Raw genomic sequence first — 22,744 nt, 5'->3', positions numbered from 1 at the left:
TGTAAAAAATATATGTATATACATAAGAATTTGAAAATGAAAATGTTATACAGTATTAACTAGACTAGAATTATTCGAAAAGCTAAATTGCTCTTTTGTAAATAGTTTGTAAATAGCTTGGGGCAAAAATATATAGTCTACTGTATAACGCTTTAAATCCACTAAGCAAACGTGTAGATTATTAATGTAATTTATGACAAACATAATGTGTGGTATGATTTCACGTATGATCCAGATTTCAGAATTTTTAAGGCGTTAAAATCTGTTCACTCAAAGAAATTAAGGCGTTGTTGCCAAATGCTGAGCCGCCTCTTATTTGGAGTCATGTGATTGGCTGCAGGCTGAGTGTTGCAATAAAATAAATGTTTAAAATAAACCGCCAAATACACATTTGAAACAGGTTGAATCATTCAGATCAAAATGGCGCAGCAACGGTCTAACTTTCAGTTGACCATAACTGGTTATATGTTACCGAAAGAAGATAATACTTCAGAAAGTGAAGATGATGTTTCAGAAGACGAGAATGAAGAAGAAGAAGGAAAGCCTGAGTTTCTGGACGTATATGAAATGGATTTGGTCTCATCTGGAGGACAAACGATTACCTCTCGCGCGCCATCTTCAAAGAAAGGTATTTAAAAAACGTATTTATTCTCCCATCAAATAATAAAAACTTTAAATTCAGTATTACAGTATAAGGAAAATCAAATGAAATCTATCATTTAATAATAATTTACAGCAATAAACACTCGTGACCTATTTGTATAAAGGTAGAGTTTTTCAGATTTATCATCTATGTTCAATAGTACAAAATCTGAAGAGCATTTTGACCCTTTTTTACTTTACAGTATTCCAATGAAGATCTGTCATCAGGACTGCCAATTTACATTTTTTGTACATTTACAGAAATAAAAATTCTGTCATAATTTTCTCACCCTCAGATTGTTCAAAACGTGTAAATATGTCTTTGTTCAACTGTACACAAAGAAAAGATGTTGGAAGTATGCCAGTAAAAAGATCTCATTTATTGCCAAAGTAGGCGTGGTCACTTACTTGAAAATGTATAAATGTACAGTTACACATTTATTAATAAAACGTTTAATCAGTAATGTAATCCAAGTATCACAATATTAAAGTAATGTAGTCCGATTGCTTTAGGATTAGTCCTCCTTTAGGGTCACTATGTTAATAAAACAGAAAAGCAAAATGATTTAAGTCTTTTCATTGACTCAGAAGTAAAGCAGCATCTGAATACTTATGTGGTGGCTCAAAGCAGAATATCTGATGAAAAAGATATAAAAAACAGGAAATTATTGGAGAGGCCTGCAAGATTAAAATAAAAAAATATTGTCTATTATTGACTTTGATATTGTAATCATGATTATTGATGTCAGTTAACACAATAAATTATATTTTTATAGGCCGTGTAGATTAAACAAGCTGAGAAGCATTTTTATGCAATAGAAAACATTAAACCGTATACAGACATTGGTTGCTCAACACAAAAACACTGTACACTTCCACATTTTAAAATATTACTTCAGTTTTGGTTCCTGTGTTTAGCAGAACAAAGAAATGTAAACCGGTTTGGAACAATCTAAGGGTGAATAAATGATAACAGAATTTTCATTTTTGATAAGAGATAGGAGCAGTACAGTGGAGCACATCATATGGTGATGAATCAGTGAAAGTGTCACTTTAATGTATATAAATAAATACATACAAACATTGTCTTTACTTTGTGTATGTTTTTTTCATTTGCAGTGGTCTTACAGGTTGGTGAAGAAAAGTATGTGGTTGAGGGTCGTTTTCCTTTACATGATCCTTGGTGGAGAATCACCTGCAGGGTTCGCAAATGCAAGCGCAAGCATTTTGTCAAAGATTACCTGTCATACAGCCTCCGTACTGATCTCCAATCAGTTGGAGGGGCCATTGTGTCTCTATTTCTTAAAGCTTGTACGGCCTCACCTAGGTCGGTCAAACCATTTATGGACTGGGTGTCCAAAAACAACTATGAAGAACCCGTCACGGTTATGAATGTCAAAAATGCCTTGCAGTCTTTTGGGTCAAAGCGAAAGTATAAGGCCGTATCTAAAGAGCTCAAGTCATGTGTCCAACACTCAGGTGAGATAATAACCATCCGATCTAGTAATAGTAATGCTAGTGTAAATGTAAATTTAAAGGTAAAATATGACAATGCCACCTGTATGACAAATACCACCTACTTACTGTGCTTGGTTTTGTGCATTCTCAAAAAGATGCTGGACAACATGTGAAAGTTGCCGTTATGTTCCCAAACATCATGAAATATTTGCCAACATTGCTGCCATCGCAGTTTATGACAATAATAAGTCAAAGAAAGACAACACACACACGGGACACATCTGAAGAGACTCCAGAAGGAATTCCAGAGCAATTGGACGGACTGGAGAAGTTACTTACAACCTCTGATGTGTGGAAGTTGGGCTTTCAACACGTAAGTAAGATATCAGAATCAGAAAAAGCTTTGTTCCCAAGTGTGCTTGGACACACAAGGATAAATTAGCGATAGAAGCTTCCAGTACACATACGGGTTAAAAAAGTGACAGTGCACAGGTCACAAAAAACAGAGAAATAAATATGTGAGAGACAATACACATTTGACAAAAAGGACAATATTAGACAAAAGGACAATAGACAGCATATTTTATGTACACATGTGTGCTATATACAAATTATACTGTGTTAAATACAAGTTATGCAGGGCAATGTAGAATAGAGATGTAGATAGATGAATAATATATAAACAACATGTGTAATAAATATGATTATATAGTTGTGTATTGGGCGGAGGAAGGAATACTTCGTGGATCTCCTCAATCCCGCCGTCACGTCTTCCATTGAGGAAGCAGTGGCTGAGGGCTTTGGAGGCGGATTCGTCCATCAACCGGGCTGAAGTCACCGAGGTAGTCAAGAAACTCCTCGGTGGCAGGGCACCGTGGGTGGATGATATCCGCCCTGAGTACCTCAAGTCTCTGGATGTTGTGGGGCTGTCTTGGCTGACATGCCTCTGCAGCACCGCGTGGCTGTCGGGGACAGTACCTTTGGACTGGCAGACCAGGGTGGTGGTCCCTCTTTTTAAAAAGGGGAAACGGAGGGTGTGCTCCAACTTTCGGGGATCACACTTCTCAGCCTCCCGGGCAAGTCTATGCCAGGGTACTGGAGAACCTTAGATTCAAGAGGCACAGTGTCGTTTTCGTCTCGGTTGTTGAAAACTGGACCAGCTCCATACCCTCTCCAGGGTGCTGGAGGGTTCATGGGAGTTTGCCCAACCAATCCACATGTGTTTTGTGTATTTGGAGAAGGTATTCGACTGTGTCCATCGCGGCATCTTGTGGAGGGTGCTCTGGGAGTATGGGATTCGGGACCCTTTGCTAAGGGCTATCCGGTCCCTCTACGACAGGAGCAGGAGCTTGGTTCGCATTGCCGGCAGTAAGTCAGACTTGTTCCCGATGCATGTTGGACTCCGGCATGGCTGCCCTTTGTCACCGGTTCTGTTCATAATTTTTATGGACAGAATTTCTAGGCCAGCCAGGGGCCGGAGGGCGTTGGGTTTGGGGACCACACAATTATATCTCTGCTCTTTGCGGATGATGTCGTCGTCCTGGCCCCATCAGACCAGGACATTCAGCATGCACTGGGACGGTTTGCAGCCGAGTGTGAAGCGACTGGGATGAGAATTGGCACCTCCAAATCTGAGGCCATGGTTCTAAGTCGGAAAAGGGTGGCTTGCCCACTTCAGGTGGGTGGAGAGTTCCTGCCTCAAGTGGAGGAGTTCAAGTATCTGTGGGTCTTGTTCACGAGTGAGGGAAGGATGGAACGGGAGATTGACAGACGGATCGGTGCAGCTTCTGCAGTAATGCAATCACTCTACCGGTCTGTCGTGGTGAAAAAGGAGCTGAGCCACAAGGCGAAGCTCTCGATTTACTGGTCAATCTAAGTTCCTACTCTCACCTATGGTCATGAGCTGTGGGTCATGACCGAATGGAAGAGATCCCGGATACAGGCGGCCAAAATGAGCTTTCTCCGCAGGGTGGCTGGGCGATCCCTTAGAGATAGGGTGAGAAGCTCGGTCACTTGGTAGGAGCTCAGAGTAGAGCCGCTGCTCCTCCACATCGAGAGGGGCCAGCTGAGGTGGCTCGTGCATCTTTTCCGGATTGCCCCCTGGATGCCTTCCCGGGAAGGTGTTCCTTGCATGTCCCACCGGGGAAGACCTAGGACACGCTGGAGGGACTATGTCTACCGGCTGGCCTGGGAACGCCTCGGTGTCCCCCCGGAAGAGCTGGAGGAAGTGTCTAGGGAGAGGGAAGTCTTGGCATCCCTCCTTAGACTGCTGCCCCCGCGACCCGGCCCCGGATAAGCGGAAGAAAATGGATGGATGGATGGATGGATGGATAGTTGTGTATTGCACATGTTTTTATTAAACAGTAGAACATTTAACTGTTCATGAACTGAGGGTATAAACTTTTCCTGCGTCTGGCTGTTTTGGTGCTCAGTGCTCTGTAGCGCCGACCCGTCAGCAGCAGTTCAAAGAGAAAGTGGGCTGGGTGTGAGGGGTCAAAAGTGATTTTGCGAGTTCTTTTACTTGCTCTAGATGAGTACAGTTCTTGTAGATTGTGCCAGTGATTCGCTCAGCAATATGTTGCGTATCAACATGTTTCTTTCATATAATCTTCTAGTTCAAAAACTATTTTAATATTTCGGCCAATTTACTAAACCATTTTGGATACTAACCATTCTTTATTTGGTATCACATCTTTTTATATGGTTATTTTTTCACAAATCTGTTGACAGATCATGTCTGAGGAATTTTGTCTGATCAGGTGCGAAGCAAAAGTGGAGGCCTTCAGACAGTGTGATTTGTACAAGAACATCCCAAAACCGCAGCAGAATGCCCTCCTCCTGTATGAGAAGCTGAAAAAGTATTGCAGAGACACTGGTAGCACATACATTGAAAAGGAAAATATGGTGGCCAAGGTGAGATGTGAAATTGGTGATCAAGGTGCCTGGGAAGCTCTGCATTTCCTCAATGTTCAGGGTGTGCTGATGAAGGACGGGAGCAAGCTTGCACTTCGGAACCTCTTTAACTATGAGAGTGGTATCGCTGAATGTTTGCGGTCTCTACGGAAAAACCCTCTGAATTTCGAAATAGATGTGAGAGAGGTCCTCTGCAGAGCTCAGCTGGAAAGATCAAGTGCTAAGGCTAAGCAAGACAATTCGAATCATAACCAATCCAACACCAATGTAAAAACGAATGCATCGGGCTCAACACAAAATGGCATGGAGGTAGAGGGCGGGTCTGACCAGACAGGTTTTGCTGAACAAGACTCTGACATAAATGGCTCCACCTTCTTTGACTCTGATCTGGATTCGGATCTGGTTTCTATAGATGAAGATCATGTGAAAGCAGCAGAGATGATGTGTACCAATCCAGTGACTGTGATCAGCGGAAAGGGGGGTTCTGGAAAGACCACAGTTGTCAGTCTGGTCTTAATGGAGGTCATGCAGAATCAGAAGAAAGACTGTGTAGACAAAGAGCCCCCTCTTGAGATTCTCCTCACTGCTCCTACAGGGAGAGCCGCTTCACTTCTTACAAAAAAAAATGGATTCAAAGCTTACACCATACACCAGGTAAAGACAAATTATTCGAGCGTAGCAAAAATATGGTCTCCTACATGAACTTGGTAGTAGTAATTCAGAAATGTATGTTCCTTTATCAGGTTTTATGGAGTTTTACGAGTACAAAAAAAAATCCGTTTGGGGAACCCATGGAATGGAAGTTCTCAGAGGTGCGGGTGCTAGTGGTGGATGAAGGCAGTCTGGTGCCTGTTCAGCTTCTTCACTCCCTTCTCAGCATGCTTACACAACACGCCCAGCTCCAGAAGTTCATCATTTTGGGTAAAGGCATCTTGCATGCCTATTAAGATTAATTTTTTGACGAAAATACACATGAAAAGATTTACCACCTTCATGTGTTTTTGTATTTGCAGGGGATGTGAGGCAGTTGCCCAGCATTGAGCCTGGAAACACATTGTGTGATTTGTTTAATGGTTTCAAGAAACCCAACTGGGCCATTGAGATGAAGACAAACCATCGAGCTGAGTCTGAGCTCATCGTCAAAAATGCTGAACTGTGAGCAGATATATTTAATAATGTCAATGTAAAATATAGAGCTTTTGTCGTATATAAAACATTCTTGATGGTTTAACCATACTATTTTTCTTTCTCTAAACTTTTAGAATTTCAGATAAAAGAAAACGGTATACTCCTTGGATGTTTGATGCCACCATAGACATGACCAGACCCTCCGAAATCCCATCAGATAAAAGCTTCATTTTTGTCAAACTCTCTGGAGGAAACGGTCCATTGCATAAGCAGTTTACAGCACATTCTTCTATTGCAGTCATGTCAGATTCATTTGTAAAACTAATTTAATTTTGCTTTTTTTCTTCAAATATTTATATGTTTAGAGCTTCAAAATGCCATTGAGTTCTTACTAAAGCAAGCTCCTGGGCTCAAAAGTGATAAACTGTCGCAATTTTTGGCTTTCAAGAGGTAAGTCAATAAGTTTGTAAGATTGATATCATGATAATTCATCCCTCTATTCTGACTGTATGATAACTATGTTACCTATTAACACCTTTTATATTTCGTTTATAAAGACTATGGACATTTTATAATGCTCACAAGAAAAAACTAACATTTAGATTATTATTATTTACAGAAAAGACTGTGAGTTTATCAACCAACTTTGCTGTGATCATTATTCCAGACATGATTTAAAGTGAGTAAATTAAACTTTTAATGAACAAACACCATACTTGTTTTTTTTACCTTTATAACAACAGTTATGCATATTTGGTTTTATTTAAATAAGGACTAAAAAAAATAAACAGATCTTTCAAATAAATGATAAAGTTTGCTGCACGAGAAGTGGATACATCTCAAAAGATGAGGATCAACAGGATGAGAACAAACAAGATGAAAACAAAAAAGGTGCTGGAGAGAAAAAGGAACGACTTTGCAACGGGGAAGTGTTCTTTATTAAAGAGGTGAAAATTTCAATTCATTTGTATAAAAAACTTAATTGATATTGTTGCTAATTTTAGTTCATTACAAGTGTCAACACTCCCTACGAAAAGCCCCCAAATTAAAATGTATATATTGATAGAAATATTTTATGATAGTAGATGAAAGAACTTCAATAAGTTAAAAGTAGTTCAACTCAAGGCATCTTAAATTTCTGTGTTTGAACACAAAGAAAGCTTAAGTAAAAATAGCTTCAGTATATTTGATTGATTCAAGCCATTTCATGTATGACATCAATAATAGGATGTGACGTTTGAGGATGCAGGAAGGAAACCCAAAAAGAGGCGGTACCTTACGCTAGATGATGAAGACGGACGGGTGGTGACTGCTAGCTTCAAGGTGCTTCAGAAAGAGTGTAAACTACAACATGCCTGGGCAAAAACCATTCACACCTTTCAGGTACTAAGTTCATACAAACACACAGACTCTTTTAATGCTCTGCATGTGTTCCTCTGTGACCTTGCTGGCAACCATCTGTCTCGGGTATACCAAAACAATTTAGGTCTTTTAAATTATTCACTGGAAATAAATCTAAATAGCAATATTTAAAACAAATAAAATGACACAGCACATAAAAAAATGGCTGAAATTAATTCCAATGGATAATCATATTGAGATGTAATATAAAAACTAAAATAACTCTCCTGCCCGGTCTCCACACCATTCATGTGAAAGTTAACTGAAGGCAAATGAAATACCACTGATGCTCTTTGGCTGTATTTATGCAGAAAACATGCCAGAGGTAAAAACGCAGCATAATGGAAGAGTGTCGTGTCAAATTTATTTCATTTATCTGAAGCTGCAGCATCATAACATAACAAATTACATTTGAAGGAGAATGTGCACTGAAAGCACTTTGTGAAGTTGTACGAAATGCATATGCACGGTTATTATTTATCAGATCATCTCAAAAACTTATTGAATGAACTGCAATATGTTGGTTGTGATAAATGGACAGAAACCTGTACATTTTGTGATCGCCAAGATATAAATAACAAGCTTTATGCAACTAAACTTGTATTTTCACTCTATGCAAGGGCTCAGAGACAGAAACTGTTGTGTACGTCCTTGGAGAAAGCAAGGTTCAAAACTGGCAACACTTCTACACGGCGGTGACACGGAGTCAGAAGCGTGTATATGTCGTGGGTACAGAGACAGTCATGAAAGAAGCCATCACAAAAGCGATCATCCCTCGTAACACAAGATTGTGCAGCCTTGTTGCCAGAAGGGAAGACACTTCGACTCAGTCTGGCATGGCGTCTAAACGGTGTGCTCAGTCGGAAATCTGCGGTACACCAAGCAAACGACAATAGGTATTAAATTAATGGAGAATTTGATAAAAAAAACTGAGTTCATTACGCTCATCATGTCTATAAGATATTTTGTGGGCATCAACAGCAAACGTCCCCAAGAGACTCTCTTGGTCTGTTTAGAGCTGAATTATCATAGGGAATGCAATTCTGTTGGTCAGATTATGCTTTATAAAAAATCACGTAGTCACATCGTAGTCAACATCTAACCAGCTTTTTTAGCATTAGCTTAACAATTATCATTCATGAAGCAAGGTGGGCAAGGTATAAACATACATGCAGTTTATTACAGTTATAGTTTGTTTTCATTAACCAAAAGGGGTTATAAGGTCAAATATTTTAAACCGGAACATAGCATTTACCATTCAAACACATTTTTAAACACGAAAATTTGTAATTTTTGAACAACATGTTAAACATTTTTAATAAAAGCTTTTCTTTAAAAAAATTTTTTTACTTTTAACCCCACTGCATGCATAGAAAGGGAGAGGTGAAGGGTTTTATTCTTAATATCATCGCCTTGGCATTATAAGGTTCTGTCTCTTAAAAAAACACAATACAAAACTAAATTTATTTCCATTTGAGCTGCTCTCATTGACAAGAGTATCAATAAAACAGTCAACCTTGAGGTTTCATTTAAACATTGTTTAGGGTTGCGCTGTTTCCTCTGATATTCCTCTGTCACTGAGGAGTCCCAGATTGGTCCTCTAAGTGCATTCAAAGTCCTCATTGGCTCTTGGAGATAGAACATTATAGCACCAAATTATAATTCGATTTTGTAGATAGAAACTATTTTTATCTAAAAAAATAAAAATGCATCCATTAAAAAACAAACATGGCATAAAGTAAAAAGTGATCACAGAATAAGAATATGTGAATAACTAAATTTTGACCAAAATGTCAGATGGAACCTTATAAGGCGAAGATATGCTGAAATCAAGTATATTACAAATACAATTTTACTATTATTAACAGCAAGAGTGTAATTATCTTTCACAATTTGTTTGTGTACTTCTAACTCTTGTTCAAATGGATGTTATGTCAAATGTAATAAATGGTGTTTATGAGCACAAACTTTAATAATGTGCATTTTATTGCTTTCAAGGGATTGGGTGGAAAGGGTGGGATTTATTTTGGTGTCAGTCTTCAGTATAACTTGAGAAAGTTGTGGAAACATTGAATGGACCTTTTACAAATTGCATAAACATTTCATCAGTATGTTGTTCTTCACATGTGGTAGAACTTTAATAATAAAAAACAAACATCCAAATAAAGAAATATTGTTTTTTAAGTATGTTTTGTTATTCATCTCAACACTTACACAATATTTCTACCTGTTAATTTACCTTTGGGACATATTTCCAGGTGGAACATTATTATTTCTAAAATATCAAATTTGCGTGCCCTCCTGCTGAGGTTTATTTTGCATAATCACTTCGTCACTCTTAGGTAACTCCCTTGAACTAAAATATACTAGCTGGCGCCCTGAACACACTCCCGATGGGAGGCTTCACTTTGCTGTTTTGTGAGCAGTCAAAAGCGCGCATGAACGCGGAGACTTTTATTTTGGGTAAAATCTACTGTTGACGTCGCGATGTTACACTAACATCGACTACCGCGAACTTTAAACGTCTTTGAATTGAACGAGCTAAAGGCAGAATGCCGCTGCACAATATACCGTCACCCGCCGCCGTAAAGGTCATATCGGGATATATTTTACCGGAACGTCACGTTGTTAACACGGACCAAGATCACGTTTCAGAAAGTGAAGATGAAGAGGACAGACAGCCGGAATTTCTGGACATGAAGGAAATGGACTCGGTCTCATCTGGAGGACAAATGTTTCATTTCTCATTTCCGGCTTCAAAAGAAGGTAACGCGTAACATTTTATACTAACACGTCGTTGTCTTTTGTCGTGCTGTAGTTTTGTAGTATGAAGTAAACACAATGCAGTCACTTAAAGCCTTTATACATGTTGTCAGTATTTCCATTTTGTACTGTGCAATGTTTAGATTTTATATTAAGACAACAAGGTTGACTTGTTTTCATTGCAACATGACGTCACGTGCTTATTTGAACATGTTGAGAAAAAAGCATATGCTGGGTTAGGTGTGTTTTGATGCTATGAACCAGCACATGACCATCTTAAATCAGCACAAACCAGCATCAAAACATACCAAACCAGCATATGCTGGTTTTATTCAGCAGGATTTATAATCCTTAATATTATTCTGTCACTCATGTTTTGTTGGTCTTCACTTGCAGTGGATTTCATGGCTGGGGGTATCATGTACCGGATTGATGGTCGTTTTCCCTTACGTGATCCCTGGTGGTCAATCACCTGCACAGTTCGCAATGCCCAACGCAAGTGTTTTGTCAAAGGCCATCCCTCATACAGCCTCCGAACTGATCTGGGGTCAGAGGGACAGTCTATTGTGTCTCTCTTTCTTACAGCTTGTAGTGCCTTACCAGAGTTTGTTACCATGTTTATGGCCTGGTTGCCCAAAGACAGACAAGTGGAGCCCGCTAATGTGATGGACGCCCTGCAAGATTTTGAGGAATCGAAACCAGAACATAAAGCCATAGCCGATCACCTCAAGTCTATTGTCAATCGCTCCGGTTGGTCTACATGCACTACATTCAACACCTTGGACGTATTTGAATAAACAATGGCCAAATTACTAACATGCAGCATGCATCATTGATGTGTTAATCAAGTTTCCACGCCTTAAATCTTAACCTTGTCTAAGGCTCAATCACATGCTAATCTTTCCTTGAAACATCTCAGCTCCTGGAACACACGTGAGGGTTGCCAGCATGTATCCTGGAATCATGAAATATTTGCCGACATTGCTGCCAGGCCGGTTTATGGCAATAATAAACAAAGGAATAATGAAACCGTCACCAGACGCTCCGGAGGGGGAAGACTCCACTCAGCCTCCTCAACAGCAACCGGATAATACAGATGTGTTGGCCAAACTGGAGGCACTTATAAAAACTGATGTTTGGAAGCTGGGTTTCAATTATGTAAGTATGATTTCTTACAGGAGTTTTCTTTCCTGAGTGGTATTAGCAGGGACACATTTTTTAAAGATGGACCTGAAAGCGGGTTCCCCATATTAGGGAGCCCATTATCACCCTCACTATTCAATATTATGTGTCGTCACTTGATTTTTTTTTAACAGATCATGTTCAAAGAATTACACCTCGTCCGGTGTGAAGCAAAAGTGGAGGCCTTTGAGCTCTGCGGTCTGTTTAACACAATCCCTGACCTGCAGAGAGATGCCCTGCTGTTGTACGCGGAAATAAAACGCTACTGCAGCGCCACGGGCAGCACGTACATTCAGCAGGACAAACTGGAGGATAAGATTGGGTATGAGCGTACCTGGGAAGCGAGGCACTTCCTCGAGGAGCAGGGCGTGCTGAAGAGGGAAAGAAAGAAAGTGGCGCTTCAAAACCTCTTTGGATACGAGAACGGCATCGCTGAATGCTTGAGGTCCCTGGTGGAAAAAGAACCCTGGAGAATCCAGCTGAACGTAAAAAAGGTTCTTCACAGAGCTCATCGGAAGAGATTGAGGGCCAAGGCTTGCGAAAATCAAAATGCGGTCTCAGATCGGTCTCTTGGTGATGATGTCCAGGCCAGTTCTTCAAATATGGAAGACGATGAGATGACGTCAGACTCTGATTCAGACTCTTGGGATCCTGATCAGGCTGCTCTAGATTTAGATCCCGATCAGGTGCGAGCGGCAGAAATGATGTGTGAGAACCCGGTGACGGTGATCAGCGGAAAAGGGGGTTGTGGTAAGACCACGGTGGTTAGTCTGGTCGTCAAGGCTGCCATGAAACAGCAAACATCTGACAGGGAGGAATCGTTGAAGGCCTGTGAGGTCTTTCAGAACGACTCTCTGGGGTCTAGTGACGGGGTGCTTACCGGCACGCTTATGGAAGGACTAAACGGCACGGAGAGCGACGGTAATGACAAAAAGCCTTTGGAGGTTCTCCTCACTGCTCCTACAGGAAGAGCGGCTTCACTTCTTACTAAGAGAACCAGTTTCACAGCTTACACCATGCACCAGGTATATTAAATTGTATTTTTGATCTCTTAAATTTTGTAACCATGCCATTTTAATGAATTATGTAGTCATTCCAGATTGACCAGGATTTGGGATTTGAGTTTGAATTAATGTCCACCTAACTACAAGGACACAGACCTAAATTTTTAAGTTTACATTTATTTAAGGGACCTTGGAATGACAAGAGAGCCGTTAAACTTGTGACACTAGTCAATTACACAAATATATTTTATAACAGGTGTTATGGAGTTTCATGTGTGCAAAAAAAGATCAGACCGGGGAACCCGAGGAGTGGAAGTTCTCAAAAGTGCGGGTGCTTGTGGTAGATGAAGGCAGTCTGGTGTCTGTTCAGATTCTTCACTCCCTTCTTAGCATGCTCTCCAAACATGCCCAACTCCAGAAATTCATCCTTTTGGGTAAAAGTTTCTTCTATGAATATTAATTATTTTCTAAACAAAATGCAAAGCACAAATTAAGGTTTTTGTGATTTTAGGGGATGTGAGGCAGTTACCCAGCATTGATCCTGGCAACACACTGTATGATCTGTTTGAAGGTCTCAGGAAGGTCCGCTGGGCCATTGAGATGCAGACAAACCATCGAGCTGAGTCTGAGCTCATCGTCAAAAATGCTGGACTGTAAGCAGATAGCAGTTTATATTCTAAGATATTGAAAATTGGAAAACCAGACGTGAACTGTATTTAAAGCCAAATGCGGATTACATTTATTCACTTTTGTCCTCCTTCAGAATTGCAGCAATGGGTAAAAGGAAGAGTTATAGTCCTCTGGACTTCGATGCCATCATAGATATGACCAGTCATTGTTCAATCCCATCAAATGAAAGCTTCATTTTTGTCCAGATCTCTGGAGAAAACTATAATATGGGTAAGTGAACAGTTACGTTACATTATTGCCTTCTTCACAGTAAACTTTATGGATCTTTTGACTTCCTGAAAGCTTCTCGTCAGGCATCCACACTGTAGGTGCTCCTTCATATTGAACTTCTGGTTAGACCTAAACTACATTTCGTTACACTGTACTTGTATATGTGTAATGACAATAAAGTTGAATCTAATCTAATCTAATATACTAGGATGTGTGTTTTACTATGAAGGTGTGAAGCAAAAGGCCCATAGTTAGAATAACAATGGGGGGCTTTCATCAAAGGAAAACCATTGCTATGTGTCTTGTATGTCTAGTGTATTGTCTTCCTGAAACTGCTTCCCATTGTCTGATGCACATTTAACTTTATGTATACAGGTTTATCACATAGACCCAATGCAGGTTATGAGATCTTGAATACATTTTCTGAACCTCATTTGAACTACAGGAAGAACATACTATTTTGATGCATCACCCTTAAATTGGCCAGTTTGAAATTGATGCAAATATTTGTGTTCTGACTCAATCATTTATGTTCATAGACCTCCAGAATGCCATCAAATTCTTACTTGAGAAAGGTCCTGGACTCAAAGGCGACAAAGCTTCACAGTTTGTGGCTTTTAGGAGGTAAGACCATATTTATAAAGAGAACAAAATACATGACCTTGGAACAGAAATGGGCATATATATCAAATGAAAGCCCTTGGTGAGCTCTTTCTTCTGCAAAATTGAAAAAATGTGACATCTTTGTCCATTTGGAGTTATTCAAAAGTCTTCTCACTGAACATATTGAGCCAGTTGGTGCAGAAAGGCGTAACTGTATTGTGGAGAAAAGCCTGGTTCTCACCCTTCGATATACAGTAAACTATAGGCTCATCTGTCCAGTACTAGCAATGCAGATTAAAATATGTATTGTAAGATGAGGTGCATTCAAATTAAAGTTCATGTGCAAGATATTTTACTCTGCACCCATTAGATTGTTTATTTAGTCCATGTTAACGTGCTGATCTTGACATTACGATTTCTTTTGCTTACAGAAAGGACTGTGACTTGATCAATGAGCTTTGCTGCAAGCATTATTCTGGTCATATAACAAAGTGAGTAAATGAAACAACACCACATGGAAAATCCAAACACTTCAATTTCACAAATGGGCTTCAGCTACTTTATTTTGATTTCTTTATTTAGAAGTATATGAGGTTGTAAGTTCTGTTTCTTTTAAACTTAGGAATCACAAAAATAAAATCAACTTTCAGCCGAACGATAAAGTTTGCTGCACAAAGAATGGCTACGTCACAGAGATAGACAACGAACCCACACAAAACGAGACTTTAACTGATACAGCTGGACCTTCTCAGGTTGCTCGAAATTCACGTCGTAGTTTTGAAGCGTCATTCGTTGCTGCCGGATCTTCCCGTGATTTTTCTGGAACCCAGAAAAAGGACCAGTCTAAAGAGAATGAACGACTGTGCAATGGAGAAATTTTCTTCATTAAAGGGGTACTGGACTCTTTGTATTTCTTATTACTTTTTAAAAACGTTAAATCTTACAAATGTACCTTCTCTTTCTTAACTGTAGCAGTCACTGGTATGATTTGGTAAATCAGAGCCTGTTACAACAAATTCATTCAGAGTAGCACAATCTGTAATTTGTATGTTAAATTTATAAAATTAACAATTTAGCTGTCATTTGCAAATATAATTAACTGGCACACAGAATTTATTTGATCATTTTCCCTCCAATTACAGGATGATACAAAAGAGGATAAGGGTGGGAAATGCAGAAAGAAGCGATACCTCACACTAGATGATGGAGACGGGCGGGTGGTGACTGCCAGCTTCCGGGAGCTTCAGAGAGAATGTAAACTACGTCACGCTTGGGCAAGAACCATTCACACCTTTCAGGTACTTAGTTCACACATACATACGCACACTCACTACCTGATGCTTTTGATGTTTTGGTCTCCTGTGGTGAACCATTTCCGTTCTCTTCACAACCATTTTGAATCTAGTTTGAATAATATTTTGTTGTTGCTTCCTCAAGGGCTCAGAGGCAGAAACCATTGTGTATGTCCTTGGAGATAGCAAAGGTCAGAACTGGCAACACTTTTACACGGCTGTGACACGGGGTCAGAAGCGCGTTTATGTTGTGGGTAGAGAGGCCGATATTGAAAGAGCCATCAGGAAAATGATCATCCCACGTAAGACCCGATTGTGCTACCTTGTCAAAAAGGTGGTCTCCCAACCAGGCCCTGAAGGGGAAGACACCCTAACACAGTCTGGACTCAGTCAAAGTCTTTTGGAGACCCAAAGTTTTGGGCCTTCCCAAATATCAGGTTTTGAACCTACACAGTCCACACCCGTCTTACATACCCCAAACTTCTCTCAGCCGTCCAGTAGCACCAGACCTTCATGCACACGACGCCTCGACAAAAACATTGAAGAACCTGACATGTCTTTAGAAGATGACATGAGATTTAGTCAAACTTATTCTTGGTCACCCATGAACATTTGTGATGAGCCAAGCACGACGGAAGTGGAATTTGAATCCGAATTATCATATCATGACAAAGATGCAGCGTTGATGGGAACGATTAGCTCTTCTCCAAGTGATAGCAGCAGACCGCCTAAACGACAGGGGCAAGCAGAAGACTGCACCACACCGAGCAAACTAGCAAAGGTAACAGACAGTTTTGAAAAATGTTGTGAAGCGTTAAGGTTGAAAAACATAGTTGCATTGTGTAAACAAAGCAAAGTTTAATGTTAAAAAGCATGTTGAAGATCAAAAAAAGGTCACTTTTAAAGTCATATTGTAACCCCTTGCTTTAGCAAACCACTTCCGAAGAGTCTCCATTAGGATGCTCAAGGATGAACCTTCTCTCCATCACGAGTCCCGGCCCCAAACCCCATGGCAGGAAGCTCTTCCGAGAAAGTTCTTCTGAAAAGGAACATCCGTAGGCTAATTTCACACATACCGAGGTTGAAAATAACCATGCACACAACAAGAGGAGCGAGCACACTACTGCATTTTATCTATTTTGTTCCTTGAGATAGGCTATATTCATATGATGTTCAGATGATGTGGGGTTCCCAATAAACAACATTTTAATAATGAATAGTTGACATTTTTAAATCAGCATTAAGGGTTCTGTGTTATTAAGAAATAGATTTTGTATTATTTTGTATACTATTTGTAAAATATTGTATAGATTTTAACATTTAATTGGGTACCCATGCAAAAGCAATATTATCCATCCATACCTGCACCTAACAAATTGTAAATCATTGTATAACAATTGTGTAAAAAGAGCAAAAGGAAAGATGTTTGGTTATAATATATTGTGGTTCTGGCAGCAATGTGAAGAGTGTAGCTGCTGTTAGCTTTAATGATAGTAATGTCAAAATCATTAATAAAATGATTAATGTAAGGAGCCCAAAAATGGATTTTTCCATGTCAAACTATTTGGAAATTGTAATTACATGAAGACTAAATTTATACATTTAAAAATACAGTTTTGTGGGTGTTTGTGTTTATATTTTGGATTGTTTTTGGCCTTAAGCATGTGGTGCGTTTTAAGTATAAATGCTGTAATGTTCTCTGGAAGTTATGGAGTATATTAAATAGTGTGTGACATGCTATTTGTTGAACTCTTCTGTTGAAAAGACGATACAATTCTAATGTTTTCCATTACAAAAACATAATGATCATATTTAAGCATTAAAACTATGACAGTTTTGATGTTGCACGAGTTCCTGTCCACCAACAAACGAATACAAAACATTGCCAGTAACGTAGAGACCCAAAGACACCATTACACATACCATTCTTACCATAACAATGAAGAAATTTGAGGTAAAGTCTGAAATTAAAATGACATGTGACGTGTTCTTCTATCTTAAGAACAATAAAGTACGTTTGCATTATACTTAGTTATTCGTATATCCGCTTATTTTTCTTGTTTTGTTAGTTATATAGTATCAAAACATAGACATAAACACAAGTGTATTCGGTTATAAAAGCCATGCGATAAATTCTGTTAACGTCACAGCGCACTGTAACGTGATTGGCTGAAAACACTCAGCAGGGACGTCATCCCGGAAGACGCAGCAGTAGCGTGAAAGCTGTCAGTGTGCGAGCGGTTTAGTTCAAAACCACCCGAGTATTTTAATTCATTTCAGTATTTAACTATTTTTCATCATGTCTGCTAGAAATCTGGGAATGCATCTTGGTGAGTGTTTTAACGTTACGTTTTTTAGCCGCTTGTAAATAACGCAAAGCGTAACGTTTTGCACACGATGTGATAAACATTTCATAAGTAACGTTACAGAAGACGGTTCAAACTAAACTGTTTTAGATGCGTTGTGGTGGACCTTTGGATACGTCTACCAATGTAAATATGTTGTGCAAAGCTTATTCCAAGAGTTGTTAATGTTTAACTCACTCTGACTAGTTTTGAACTTTCTAAATCAACCTTCCTATGGCCTGTGTACATGTAGGCAGCCTTAACTCATCATGTTTTCAGTTTCAAAGTGTGCACTTTTCCGAAAAATGCATGCAATTGAAGATTTGTGGATACAGTATCATAATGAATATCACATGTGTCATGTGACTTTGATTGAGCAAAGGGGACGAGCCAAACTAAACCATATAGAACCTATTATATCATATAGGTCTTACATTTACATATATGCATTTGGCAGACGCTTTTATCCAAAGCGACTTACATTGCTTTATCCTATACATTTTACGTAGGTATTTGCAATCCCCTGGGATCGAACCCACAACCTCGCGTTGTCAACGCAATGCTCTTACCATGTCTATCCTGTAGCCCTGTAGATGTCTTATTATTCAATCTGTGTTATAGATCTGGAATGGGTGTCAAAAGTCAGAGTCAACACCCAGGCTGTTCTGAAAAGGGCGCAACAGATACAGGGATGTAAAGTTGCCAAAAAACAGTGGCAGGTAACGATTCAGAGGTGCTGAAGCAAAGGTTTTGCTTTGTGCCAGCTGATATTTTTTATAAGGCTATACACCCGTCTTGATTGAACTGTTTCGTTGTTTGCTTTGTAAAATCACATACTTTCATCCTCTGCTGTAGGCAGCCTGGCTGCTAAAGGCTCTCACGTGCATCGATCTGACCACCCTTGCTGGAGATGACACGCCATCTAATGTCCATCGCCTCTGTATGAAGGCTATACAGCCGATGCGTCACGACCTGCTGAAGAGTATGGACATGCATGACAAAGGTTTGTGCCTCCATAGTTTTGAGCATTTGTAAATGACTTACTTAACGTGAAATTATAAACTTGCAAATTATGAACTTATATGAGGTTACACTATGACAGCTTTTATGTCTGACAGTGAACAAAAATGTGGACTTGTATTTACTTTTAAGTCTTTTTAACTGGTAAATACTAGTACATGTACTACTGATATTTGACCTTCGCTGTGTATTTGTGTGTTTTAAAAGGTTAAAATCAGATTGAATTGAATTTAGGTTACGTTCGTCTTTGTAGTGTGTCAATTGAAAATTATGATTTATATTTCTTTTCTGACTCGTCTGCGTTTTTGATAAATCTGCATATAATGTAATCATTTTTAATTGATAGACAGACCAGAGTAATAACATAAATATGTATGTATGCATCAGCCCACTAGAGGGAGTAAAAGCTCCATCCACAAAAAAAATCCTGATGAAGGAGACCAACTGGTAACAAGCAAAATAAATGATATATTATTGAATTAAATGTAATAGTATTGAAGACAAGCAAAAGTATATTAATCTGTATATTACGTTTTTGAATACTCGCAGGTATCACAACTGCCGCTGTTTGCGTTTATCCATCAAGGGTGGCCGATGCTGTGAAATCTTTAAAGGCGGCCAACTCTAGTCTTCCTGTTGCATCAGGTAAGACATTTGAAACGCTCAAACCTACACGTTATTCCAAGAGCTTCTTTTATGCTTCAGACATCTTATTACAGCTGTATTTTATTTGCTAGTGGCCACTGGTTTTCCTGCCGGACAGACGCCACTAAAGACCCGTCTGGAGGAGGTCCGTATGGCTGTGGAAGATGGTGCCACGGAGATTGACATTGTTATCAACCGAACATTGGCACTTACTGGACAGTGGGCAGGTGTGTGCACTACAAGAATTGCATCAGGATGTTTTATTACTATTATTATTAACTGCACAAGCCAAAGAATAGCCCAAACGATGGAGATTAGTTATAAAAAAGCAATTCATGAAATTGTGGTATTATTTTCAACATCAGAATAGTACTGCGACCTGTTGTCGATTTGTGACCCATCATTTGAGATCAGTTCTACCTCATACACACTTGACCCATAATATGTTTCTGATGTATTGGTTTCATGACTCGTTTTATAACCTGGTTAACATCTTTCTTCATGACCTTTTCAGCCCTATATGATGAGATAAAGCAGTTCAGGGAGGCCTGTGGGGACGCACATATGAAGACCATCCTGGCAGTGGGAGAACTGGGAACCTTTACCAACGTCTACAAGGCCAGTCTGGTGTCCATGATGGCAGGTGAGAAAAAAGCATAAATCTTAGCCATTGTAGCTGGAATAATACAATTTTTGGATATTCTTCTTGGAAGTAAATACAGAGATAAATATATATATATTTATGTAGTCATTCAGATTTCTACTTGGCTTGGTGTAACATCTATATATTAAATAGATACATGCATTTAATTTACTTAGAAGACATATTCATATAACAAAAATCTACCCTGATCAGGAGGAGTGCAGTTTGATCTTTTGTCCACCGCACGGCGCTATTTTTCATTTTTCCTCTCTCTCCTCCAGATGGCCCATCTCACACACACACTTCCACACACACATCAGGCCAACCACTGTATGCTTAAATAGCAACTGCACATTAAGCCGATTACTGTACCCAATTGTCAGCGGCTCTGATAGGGATCGTTATTAAAATGCATTGCTTTTGTCGGCGTGCTCATTCCTTAATCTCCCCCTGTTCCTATGAATTGGGTATGAGGTTTCTGAAATTGAATGATAATTTCACCTATTAATCTGCGACGCCGGAGCTATTTTACTCCCACGCGCTCCGGCAGTGTCCCCCCGCTCCGGCGCAAATGAATAGAGCTTCATTACTGTCGCCCGCGTTTAATAACCGTTATCCATTATCGTGTAATTAAGACTCCCCAGAACGAATCTGGAGGATTATGTCATTTTGAGGAAGAGGGTGAGCGATAGAGTGCAAGTGCGTCTGAGGGGAGAGAAAGAGGTGGGGGACGGATAAAAGAAAGGAAAAACACATAGAACGTATCTTTAATGAACTGGAAAATGTTCATCTTGCTCTGTACGGTAATGAACAGTCATTAAACTCGAGAGGCGGGCGGGCGGGACTGGGCTGTTGGGGGTTAGAACCGGTCCGCGGTTTGTGCTTCATCCATTAGAAGCGTCATTTTGTCTTCTATTTTTGTCGGAACGCTGATAAACCGTAATTGGCTATGAAGGAGAGGAAGAGAGAAATGAACGCTCTTATTGATGAACGAACGCACACCCTCCGCGCGGTGTCGGCGGGACCATATGTTCTTGTCTGGCCTCTGCAAGCCTCACGACTAATGTCCCGTCGGGTAGCAAAAGTTGCTGACGCCTCTCCGACGTGCCCGAGTTGAGGTGCTAAAAATGTGCACCTTCATTTTGGAAGTTTCTATTTTCAGAGCGCTTCCGAGTGAACTTTAAACTGAACAAAACAAAATGGACTTACAATTATAAAGTGTGACAAGAAACGGGCGGTGCAAAAGTCAATATGCAAGAAATTGTTTACAAGACATTTTTCTTACTGCTAGGATCCGATTTCATCAAAACTTCAACTGGCAAGGAATCTGTCAACGCCACTTATCCTGTTGCCATAGTAATGGTGCGGGCCATCTGTGACTACTACCTGAAAACAGGTCATAAGGTAAATAACCCATTCTACCAGTAAATCAACTTCCTTTACATAAATCATCCATTGTTTCCACCAGGCTTCATGAGTGATTGTTGTGTCATCACCTCAGGTGGGTTTCAAGCCCGCGGGCGGCATTCGTACGGCGCAGGAGTCGCTGGTGTGGCTGACCCTGATGAAAGAGGAACTGGGTGACGATTGGTTGAATCCTCACCTATTCAGACTGGGAGCGAGTAGTCTGCTTGCTGACATCGAGCGGCAGGTGATGACATCAACGCTGTGTTTTATACCTTTAAAGCTGGTCTACTTTGACTTCAGACGTAATAAACGGATAATTGCGGCCATTATGTTTGGAACGGAAGCAGTGTGGCCTTGGACTTCTGTGATCAATGAGATGAAAATTATCCTCTGTTTCGGTAACGCTTTTAAGAGCTTAGATTCATTTTAAAGAGACTTTTTTTTCTCTTCTGTCTTTTTGTTAATACAGATTTACCACCACGTGACCGGGCGCTATCCAGCATATCATGAACTTCCTATGGCCTGAACCTCGATGGCCATTGAAGCTTTAAATAGTTTAAAACAACCGGTAGCAACTGTGTATGGAAAGATGTGACATCCCTTTCTAAAGAAAATGAATTCTTATGATGAAACGAAGAAAGAATATCCATATCACCACAAACCGAATGTATTTTATTACACTGTAAAAACTTGAGGAATGCAAGCTATCTTATAAAAAATTCTGGATGCCATGGTGCAACCTGTCTACCAAACTATCAGAAGTAAAAGCGCTCATTTTACATCAGTGTAAAGGTCTCTTGCATCACCTCGTTCTTTTAAGAAATTCCCAGCAGCTGTTCTGCAGACAACCCCGCGCATCTGGCAAGCTTCACCTGGGCTTACGACTGCCACGTCCACGGCTGATATTACTAGACTTGAGCTGGGATAATTTCATTAATAAAGAGACGGATCTCTGAAGTGTGTGTTTGGGATTCATTAAGCCAGGTTAAGAGAGTTTAAAAGATCTGATAATGCCCCATGCCGATTTGAGCTTCGTTTGAAGACGAACACAACTTTCTTTTTCTCCTTTCTTCTTTAATTAAGAGATCTCGGGCCGTGCCCTTGCCTGGAATTGGAGGATAAATGACTGAATTAATTGTGGAATGGGGAATGAGGCGAGAGCTTGAAGTGGAGCGAGGAGGAAACTTGAAGGTATAGAAAGTAGGTTTGGCAAAGTGGAGCGGGAACAGATTTGTATTCACGAAGAAATGTTTAAAGCTATTCTCGAATGAGCTTCATAATACCTTGGTAAGCACTGTTTTAGAGCTGGTGTTTCAACGGTCCTGAGAGACGCATGTGATCTCTTGTGCAAGAAGCAGCAATCGGACAGAATTATCTATACTAATTAATTTTCAACTT

General features: G+C 39.8%; 3 protein-coding genes and 1 long non-coding RNA gene across 4 annotated transcripts; 3 read left to right on the top strand and 1 right to left on the bottom strand.

Annotated features, from left to right (window-relative positions):
* Nucleotides 1–273: 273 nt before the first annotated feature.
* Nucleotides 274–9,534, top strand: LOC130420910 (DNA helicase B-like). The gene is made up of 12 exons (XM_056748448.1): nucleotides 274–628; nucleotides 1,762–2,121; nucleotides 2,256–2,473; nucleotides 4,831–5,667; nucleotides 5,757–5,934; nucleotides 6,027–6,168; nucleotides 6,276–6,397; nucleotides 6,507–6,591; nucleotides 6,761–6,820; nucleotides 6,914–7,088; nucleotides 7,369–7,524; nucleotides 8,163–9,534. Exons 1-12 carry the CDS (start codon nucleotides 421–423, stop codon nucleotides 8,436–8,438), a joined length of 2,817 nt encoding a protein of 938 aa, XP_056604426.1. The 5' UTR covers nucleotides 274–420; the 3' UTR covers nucleotides 8,439–9,534.
* Nucleotides 9,535–9,918: 384 nt separating this feature from the next.
* On the top strand, nucleotides 9,919–17,026 carry helb (helicase (DNA) B). Its single transcript, XM_056748934.1, has 13 exons — nucleotides 9,919–10,308; nucleotides 10,702–11,055; nucleotides 11,225–11,463; nucleotides 11,622–12,512; nucleotides 12,748–12,925; nucleotides 13,003–13,144; nucleotides 13,255–13,391; nucleotides 13,931–14,015; nucleotides 14,426–14,485; nucleotides 14,617–14,887; nucleotides 15,137–15,292; nucleotides 15,432–16,067; nucleotides 16,217–17,026. The coding sequence occupies exons 1-13, from the start codon at nucleotides 10,095–10,097 to the stop codon at nucleotides 16,343–16,345; spliced, it is 3,492 nt and encodes a 1,163-aa protein (XP_056604912.1). The 5' UTR covers nucleotides 9,919–10,094; the 3' UTR covers nucleotides 16,346–17,026.
* Nucleotides 14,764–15,462, bottom strand: LOC130421181 (uncharacterized). Its single transcript, XR_008906773.1, has 4 exons — nucleotides 15,329–15,462; nucleotides 15,185–15,235; nucleotides 14,947–14,997; nucleotides 14,764–14,854 (listed from the first exon to the last, which is right to left on the bottom strand). It is a non-coding gene; the product is annotated as an uncharacterized LOC130421181 (long non-coding RNA).
* A 450-nt stretch (nucleotides 17,027–17,476) lies between the features above and the next one.
* Nucleotides 17,477–22,303, top strand: dera (deoxyribose-phosphate aldolase (putative)). Its single transcript, XM_056748935.1, has 9 exons — nucleotides 17,477–17,616; nucleotides 18,253–18,350; nucleotides 18,487–18,634; nucleotides 19,201–19,296; nucleotides 19,389–19,523; nucleotides 19,811–19,939; nucleotides 21,231–21,343; nucleotides 21,441–21,590; nucleotides 21,816–22,303. The coding sequence occupies exons 1-9, from the start codon at nucleotides 17,586–17,588 to the stop codon at nucleotides 21,870–21,872; spliced, it is 957 nt and encodes a 318-aa protein (XP_056604913.1). The 5' UTR covers nucleotides 17,477–17,585; the 3' UTR covers nucleotides 21,873–22,303.
* Nucleotides 22,304–22,744: the final 441 nt, after the last annotated feature.

The sequence above is a fragment of the Triplophysa dalaica genome, chromosome 5 (assembly GCF_015846415.1).
Source record: "Triplophysa dalaica isolate WHDGS20190420 chromosome 5, ASM1584641v1, whole genome shotgun sequence".
In the NCBI taxonomy this organism is placed as follows: Eukaryota; Metazoa; Chordata; class Actinopteri; order Cypriniformes; family Nemacheilidae; genus Triplophysa; species Triplophysa dalaica.
The sequence above is the reverse complement of the archived record's forward strand: the minus strand, read 5'-3'. Positions and strand labels throughout refer to the sequence as shown.